General features: G+C 39.7%; 1 protein-coding gene across 9 annotated transcripts in view; it reads left to right on the top strand.

The window, feature by feature from the left end:
• Positions 1-5724, top strand: part of dgkh (diacylglycerol kinase, eta) — a 60400-nt gene extending 54676 nt beyond the window's left edge. For all 9 annotated transcript variants that reach the window (XM_065961980.1, XM_065961979.1, XM_065961978.1 and 6 more), the window contains one exon: positions 851-5724. In XM_065961980.1, coding sequence (XP_065818052.1) covers positions 851-937 — 87 coding nt within the window. In that variant the 3' untranslated portion in view covers positions 938-5724. The remainder of the gene's footprint in view (positions 1-850) is intronic.
• The last annotated feature ends 3387 nt before the right edge of the window (positions 5725-9111 follow it).

A 9111-nucleotide genomic window follows, 5' to 3' on the forward strand; every position in this document is an offset into this window, starting at 1 on the left:
GGACAGCGCTAACCACTGCACCACCGTGCATCCTGGAACAATTGTATGACTACAAAAATTTGATCTAAATCAGTCTGAAACAGAACAGTGAACGCCCGGCTTCAGACACACAATCATTCAAAGTTATAGTTCAATTAAATATTTGAAGTGACCTGGGTGTGTATTTATTCCTTTCACAGTCAACAAACACACACACACACACACACACACTTAAACACTATACATCTTTTATATGTGTTCCTCATTCCATCGTCTCACAGCTGATCAGTCACCTCATTTATTGAATTTGCTGTGCTGCTCTCCTGTTTGATTATAAATGATCAAATTAGTCCTTTAGAGCTCCTGTGAGGAACTTTAGGTCCGTACTGTTTTTGGCGCCCCCTGTGGACAAAGTGGTACCCCTTACCTCTTTGCTATTTTGTCTTCTACATGATTAAGAATTTTTTTTTCCCAATCAACAGATCTGATCCTGCTCTCTGTTAGCGGTCAGTTGAATCACTCACTGTAGATCTTTGCTGTGAAAATGTAAATAAACTCTGTTTCTGCAGCAGTGTTCACACAGACATTAAAAACAACTTTATAGAAATGATGAATGTTGTTGCTGATAGTCTTGTTTGCTTTTGTAGCTCATATAGAGGCGACAATATATATAATAACAAGATACTCCTCACAGGAGTTGTATTCATGTTTCAGTGTAATAACTCAACATTTAGCTCCGCATGCTTACAATAAAAACATTTCAGATCAAAGCATCATCCCAAAGCTCAATGTCTGGTTATAACACTGAACTTGTCCTGAACCTTCTCTCTGAATGTGTTTTCAATGTGTCGGTCATCTTCTACCCCTTCAGGATCTGGGGATATCGAAAGTGGGTCATATGAAGAGAATTCTCCAGGGAACTAAGGACCTGGCCAAGGCCTCCATGGTTGATCTCTAATCCAGATGCAGACGCATTTGGAGAGGAGAATCAGACCCCCCCCCCCTCCCTCCTCACATCAGTTTGGGAGCCCCGTGTGCAGTGAAGGAGACGACGAGAGCTGGAAATGAACGGCTCTGCTGACGCTCGTTTGTTCTTTGGTGCCAAAACGACTGTTTGAAGAAAGCCGACGGAAGTGCAAAAGGAAGTCATGGATCTTCACAACAACAAAAAAAAGAAGCCATTTCTGAGTCAATAACCATTCATAGCACACAATCAGGTATGCAACCAACTACACTGTTGACTCGACTGAGTTGTGATCACAAACCAGTAGCAAACCAGGACTTCCATGAGTGTGGGGTTAGCGTGTAGAGAGGTGGTGCATGAAAATGACCGGTTCAAACGGTGATCTGGGACGTGTGCATCTGGAAACAGTGGGACACTGTTGCATGCTATGCTTGCTCAACTTTAAATATGTTTAACTGCATGATTAGTGTCTTGATTTTTTTTTTATTTTGTGTGTGCAAAATAACACTTGAACAAGTTTTACATGACTTAAGTATTACGATGTTACTACTGAAGCATCCTCCTTTTGGTCTGATTTCCTCTAGCTTTAATTTATTGCGTTTGCATGATTATGACGTGTCAAAGGTTTGTGTCAAGTGCCATATTTTTCAGTCATTTGGTGTGAAACGTGCTTTATAGGTAGACATCATAAGACGTTTTTAATCAATTGATATCTGTAAGTTGACACGTTCTTTGTGGATGTGAAAATCCGTACCTAAGTGAATGTCTAAGAAAACATGATTTATCTGTTCAGACCGCAACTCTTTATCTCAATCCTTTCATTTAAAGAACGTCATTTAGAGTGTTTTTTTAAATCTGGGATTTATCGTTTCATATTTGAGGGGGTGTAAATGACTTATAGTTTTGCACCAGAGGATTGTTTCAGCCAGCAGCTGCAGAAGTATTTGTAACAACTGTTTTGTAAGTCACGGGGAAAGTGCACCAAATCAAAGCATGTCCACTAAAAGTTGTTTCTGTCACGGATGTACAGATGGTTTTTCTAATGTATCCCATGTGTCTGACAAACTGACAGTAAGGATCCCTACAGCGATCAACCTTCTGATTTAAGAGTTAGATGCTTTCGTTTAGCACAAACAGCTGTGACATCGATCCTTTCAAACCACCAGACTCCCTTCACAAACCTGTGATTCAACCTCACTGGAAGTTGCTATTCTACTCCAAGCAGCAACCTCCGGTGTTGAAAAATGAAGTCGATGCTGAAGTGTACGATCCTGCAGTTCCTCGAGTGTCCACTAGAGGCTGGCTGCAGAAGCACAGGAAGTCACATACACACCCATTCTAAAAAAGCCTGTTTTTACAGCAGAGATTAACATGTTTACAGCCTGGTTCAAAAAACCAAATAGGTCTGATTAGTTCATGTCTCAATCGGCACACATAAAACATGAAGAACAGCAGAGAAACATAGAAACTGAGTTTTAGCCAATATACACGCTTTATCCCACAATTTATCTATTTATCTAGATATCTATTGTTATCACAATATGCAAAATGTTATTGCACACACATAAAATTCACAATAAAACCGAAGAAAGAGACGTTATGAGAGGGATGCTGGTGTTCAGCAAGGTGACTGTTTTTGTCCACGGAGTCTGGTGGCTTTGAAGAGAGCGACCATATGTGACGGCTCTCTAGATGAAATAAATTTCTCATGTCTTTGTTTGTTTCTGTAATCTTGTCAAAATCTTAATCCGTCAGTGACAAAACAAAAGCTTTTAGTGGACATAGCACGTCATATCTGTCTGCATTCGCTCCTCCATGGTGATGGGAGAGTACCGACTCTGAAGCAGGAGCCAAAAAAAGGTTCCTCTAAACGGGTTCTAGGAACCTAAATAGTTCATAGTTCCTGCGGTGCGGAATGACTTAAAAAAGGGGGATGGTTCCAACAGTTCCTGCGGTCCGAAAACGTTGTTTCACGGCCTGTTTCACGGCCTGTTTCACGGACTGTTTCACGGCCTGTTTTTAATGGCTGCTGGATGAAGCAACTCAAAAACACCGTTTACATCCCAAAGTACGGACGCAATCTGGCGCCGGCTAAAAGTAGCTGAACTTTCCTGACATCACAGAAAAACGATTCAAATCCAATTCCACTTTTTATACTATAGGGTTGTTGAGTTTTTTTTAAGGAATACTTAACAGGCACTTTTTACTTCTTGCTTTGTGCAAGTTTAAAACTCATATCATGATATAGGAGATAATGGCTCGTCTTTTTAACGCTAAACGTATGTAACACTAAAGACAAATAGGACTTAGATACAGAACAGAGCAGTTGATCTGCAGCCTGCAAAGCATTGCTCAAGCGCAGCTTTTTTCCCTTCAAATTAAAAGCCAGACGTTGATAGAATATTTCTTTTAAGAGCGGCGGCATTACAGGGTATATTTCTACATGTGATGCTAAGTTTGTACGTATATATACGCACTGTATATACAGTAAACAAGTGTATGCAAACAATGTAAGTGTCGTAGTCTGATGCATTGGTAGATGGCTGACATGGCATGCATTGTGGACAGCTTACACATTTGATTGTGTATATTACACCATAACAATTGTGTATCGTTGGATGGATCTCTTGTACATGATGATGCTGTTGTATTCTAATGATGGTGCAATATTTGATCTCTTGTTTTGATACTGCCGCTGCAGCTTTCTGACATGATGTTTCTCAGTGAGGGGAAAAATTAACATTGAAAGAATTGTTTTGTACATGTTCTGCTCTCTGGAGGTTGGGGGGGTGGGGTGGGGGGTTAAGGGGTTATAGATTTTAAAAAGATAAACCCGTTAGACTGCTTTTTTCTTACCGACTCCAAATTTCTTCCAGCGGTTCACTAGTTTGTAGTTTTGCTCCTCTGTGCTTCCAGGACGATTCACTAAAGTAGGACGGCATCGGTGAAATGAGAAGAGTGGGCAGACATGACTGTTGTTGTGTGGTTGTGTGTATTGTGTGTGTGTTAGAGTGTGTCTACTCAAACAGTGGCATATTCTACCATATCAACAATTGTACCCAAACCATTGCCAATTAATTTAATCAAATAAGATGTTTTTAGGAGTTACTGACATTAGAAGATCATTTCTAGCTTGTATGTTTTGGATTCTGCCTCTCTTCTGTTTCTCTAAGTGTTCTGGTTTCCTTTGACATTTACCTTAAAAAATCATCAACTGAACATGAGTGCACAAATGCTCCAAAGTTTCCTAAATTATAATCGAATGTAACTGAATTAAAAGCAGTTATGTAATGCCTCTAACGTCCCACCAGGGGGCGATGTATTACATCTCACATCGTTACAGTAACCGTGTCAAACTGCATGATTGTACAGGAGCTCATAGGACGACAATCAGCCGTGTAACACTGCTGTATTCAAACAGGAAAACCAAAAAGGACAGCACTCCAAAACTGTATTTTATTTGCCATATGGACGCTTCGAGCAGACACTCTTCTTCAGGGTGTAACAGGAAGGCTTCTCAAACATACACAGGAAGTCCATCCCAGCAGAGGAAGTGGACTAGTACTTATTTTGAATGAGTACAAAATACACTTTTGGAGTGCTGTCCTCATTGGTTTGCTTGTTTGAAATTTTTTTCAGGATTCAGCACCCAGTTGTTTTACCGTTAACACGGCTGTATTCAACACGCTCCGATGTAAAGTTGCTCAATGGCGTGCCAAAATTAATTAGCCTTCAAATTAAATTGCAATCCTGGAGAGTATTCTGCATGCACTTACTGTCCTGCAACTCGTAGACAAAGATTGTGTGAACATATTTAAACCAGAAATTTACTAATAGTAGACGTTTTTTCCTTCTTTAATCCCTCCTCTTCAAACACTGCCTTTGTAAGTTTATTCAGTCTCATTTCATGTTGAAGCCTTTCTGTGAGCGTGTGCTCTAAACGCAGCCGTGTAGTCGATGTGCTGCGCGCCGCCTTGCCCCTGCAGAGCTCACACGTGCGTTTATTTTCACGTCAGGTCACTCTTTCTCTTCCTGATTTTTGTGTGCGCCTGCATTTTCTAATCTCAGTGTGTCCAAAGTGTCTGCCGGGTTCTCTGAATCTCAAGTCGTTTATTTTTATTTCTTTGCCCTCCAGACTTGTGGTGAGAGATTGCTTGACCTTTTCCATACAAAGTGGAAGTAGCCACCTTTTTCTCCCTTCTCCAGTGGTCTGTAAATAATGCTGCAAACTGCCTGGTTTCTAAAACAAACCAACGAAACCCTTGAGAGGATCTCTTAAAAAAACTTTAAAAAAAACTTTAAAAAAAAAAAAGACAGGATGACATTAAGTCTTTGACATTTTTCCCAGCGTGATGGGAGAAAAGTGAGTTTCATTTGTTTACATTCTGTTTACAATGGCACAGGTTTAATTTGTAAGAACATGTAGGTAGGTATAAACAACATTTGCATATTTATTGCCTAAGGTTTAATGACATGATGTGTATTGTGTTTTCACATTTGGAATATAATGTTACAGTCGTCACCTGTATTACTATCTGGATGATTTTTTGGTAAAGTAGTTGCTCATTTTTATGACTACTAAGTGACTGTTTTCTGTGCCTTTTTATGGTTAGAATGCATGGTTAACTATTTATTACGATTTGGAGTCACTGAGATGTGTATTTTTGTATTCTGAATAAATAAATGGTTCAAGCTTTTTTGTTGTACATTTTGAAGGTGCCTTAAAATAGGTTACCGATTCATATCTCTCTTCTTCAATAAAACCAAATACATATGCAGTGTGTGCTGTCTCCTTCTGGTTTTGTTTCACTCTCAAGAGAAGATTCAGAGTGACGCAGTGGACGTATCTCGTATCTTTAAAGTTTCAAGAATTAAAAGTTGAAAAGCTACACTGGGACTTAAAGGTGACATATTATCCTCCTCTTAATCAGTTTAAATAAGTCTCAGAGCTCCTCAAAACATGTGTGTGAAGTTTCTTTGTTCTAAATCCACTCTGATCCTGTATTTGATCATGCCTATAAACCCCTCTATTTCAGCCCTGCTCAGAACAGGCTGTTTCTGTGTCTGTACCTTTAAATGTAAATGAGCTGTGTCTGACCACGCCCCCTTGGGTGTCTCGGGCTTTCTCGCTCCATGTCCTATTGTTTACGATGAGAAGGCAGACTCAGAGGGCAGAACAAACACCTAGCTGTGGGCGTGTCACCCACCTGCGGGAGGGGTTACTGCCCTTTGTGATGTCATGAAGGGAAAATCTCCAAACGGCCTTTTTGAGCAAACATTTTCTGAAAAGTGGAGCAGGGAAAAGACGGAAAGGATGGACTTTTCTCATCACATGGAGAAGTGAATTTATCAGAATATGTGACCTTTAACACAGACACAATGTCGGCCTACATGACCATAAAAGAAGGGAAGACATTTGTGTCGATAAGGAAATGAAACAGTTACAGTCAGTTGTAAGGCGTTGTGTTGTTAACTCTTTAAGTTTCTCTCAGAGTAAAAAAGGAAGTAACAACTATGTTAAATGGCTTTATGTGAGAGATAGGACAGTGAATAGAGTCAGAAATCTGGAAGAGAGAGGGCGGGAATGACATGCTGGATAAAGGCGCCACTGATCGGATTCAAACCACGGCCGCCCGCTTCGATGATCCCCAGCCTCCGCAAATGGGGCACACACACACCAGGCTACCGGCGCCCCAGCAAGAACTACTTCTATTCCATTGCACTTTACCTCATCTTTTTAGAACAATATAAAAACTGTTCCAGATTTTAATTCTAATCATAAGACTGAAATTAAGTTTAACTTCCTGAAATCCATCTGTGAGGTTTGATTTTTAAATCTCTTCTTTTTTTAACAGCTGACCATAGAAACTCAATCAAGTGTTGGAGATGGTCATCAGGTTTTTATATGTAACCTACGACATGTTTTTAACAAGATATTAACATTTATTACATCAGTGTAACACATCTTTTATTAAAAGAAGTATTTAAACTTGTGTTGTATTTTATTTCACTCAATAATTTCTGTGTTTTTCTTTTTGGTTTTCAACTCGTTAAAGTCGAAGAACTTTAACCTCCTTAGACACATTTTGGATATGAGTACATTTTCTTCATAACAGGGACGGGAAGTAATGGATTCAATTTACTCACATTACTGAGTAGCTTTATCCTGCACTTGTATTTATTTTAAAGGTTTTATAAATCTGTAATTTTACCGTAAATCAACTCTTTGAACAGTAGTGATTCATCTATTCGTTGATGTCCTGTATTTATATTTATTGTGCTTTTTATGATGACATCTGTTACAAGATAGGGCTTCAACAACAGCACCCAAATTGACCCAATAGAGTCAATCCCTGACTGAGAGGCAACACACAGCAGCCCCAAATCCTAAAGCATCTCTTCTGATGAACTCAGCACAGAGCTTTAAGCACTGAGGCCAGAACAGGACAAACATCAAGCAAACATTCAGCCGTAACCAAAGCCTATAAGCTAAGATATCTGTGAAGAAGCTCATGTTATATACGGCCATGTAACAGATAAACAAGACAGTAGTAGTGTCATACATTGGTGTTGGATTGTCTCTGGGTTGTTGGATGTTCAGCGTAAAAAAAGATAAAAAGACGAGAGGAAGCACGAGTCAAATAGCATGTTACCTCTCTAGATTTTCTCTGGAGAAGAGTTAGTTTGTGTTTGAGTGACTATTTTTTCATATTTAATGATAAAATGAAACAGAACTGTCCATATTAAATTCGCGTTTCTATGTATTTTCTAGAAGTTTGATTGTTCTGTGTTCGTAATGGACAGTGCGACACATATCGATTCCTCTGAGTTCGATTGCTAATGTCTCAAACACCCTTGTTTTCATGGGAAGAACTGTAACGCACAGGAAGTGGGGAGTTCGTTTCATCATTGAGATCCGATCAAATCGGCCAAAAGATTGTAAAGTGAACTTCTCTACTTGGGGGAAAAAAAAAAGGTTTATACCCTACTTAAAGAGCAAGTGTGCCTTGTGTACTTAAAATATTAAAATCAGTTAAGTCTTGTAAATTCCAATGACCATCATGTAGACCTACTTTATTAACTTAAAACACGTTTGGAACCATTACAACATTATTATAAGTAACACAATATGAAACGCATATTATTAGTGCTCTACTGTGTTTGTTGTCTTAAATTATTTTTGTACAAGTGCAATAGGCCTATACAAACGTTTTGGACTTTCTACTAAATAAAAATGTTTTGGTCATTATAACAGTAAGATATTAAACTTCATGGTTGAGTCCAAAATCACCCACTCATTCCCGACTCTCTACTCCTTAGTGGACTTCACGGTGCACTCATTTGAAACGATAAGACAAACATTTTGGAGACTTCTCTGGCTGTCGATAATGACGTCATTGCTGTGATGAGTGTAATTTTGAACACAACCAATATGGTTTTACGCTACTTTTCACAATGCATTGTGCGATAAAATTAGTCCACCTTTATAGGGATGATCATGCTCACTCAGAATCACGTCAACCCTACAAAATGGCATATTGACTATATTGACAGCTTTAGGAACCCACACTTGCAGAGGTAGGCCTACTGCTTGTCAACAGGCAAGGCTGACAAACTTGGGGCCCTGGGCCCATAAAGAGGGCCCACTGAGGGCTGGCGAACTTTAAACAACAGCAGAGGCTCAAAATCTGCAAATGTTGCAATGACAGTAGAAAACCTCCCTAAGGGGGCCCCATCTGACAACAATGGGCCTCATTCACTAATATGTGCGTAGAAATGTTCTTACTCTGCGCATAAAATAAGTGCATATCACCGTCGGCTTCATGACACTTGCGTACCAGCCAATTTTGTTCTCACCAAGTTGCGTATGATAGTGAATCAGAATAATTCTAAATCGTCAGACGAGTGCCCGCAGCCTGCAATCAGCATACTACCACACCCATCTCTCAATATAAGGACATCGGATTGGTGACAGGACGAGAGCGGTGAGGTGGAGACACTTAGATTACTGCGGCTTAGATGCGTTACAGTGAATTACATAGTTGCAGCAGTACGTGCATTGGCAGTCGGAATCAGCTGATCAGTCATTCGTCACACTCTTCAAACGTGTTTTGATGGTCTGATGCTCTCTCTTCTGAAGGCACTGGCTGCAATTTGCTTCAGCGAGG

The sequence above is a fragment of the Labrus bergylta genome, chromosome 13 (assembly GCF_963930695.1).
Source record: "Labrus bergylta chromosome 13, fLabBer1.1, whole genome shotgun sequence".
NCBI lineage: Eukaryota > Metazoa > Chordata > Actinopteri > Labriformes > Labridae > Labrus > Labrus bergylta.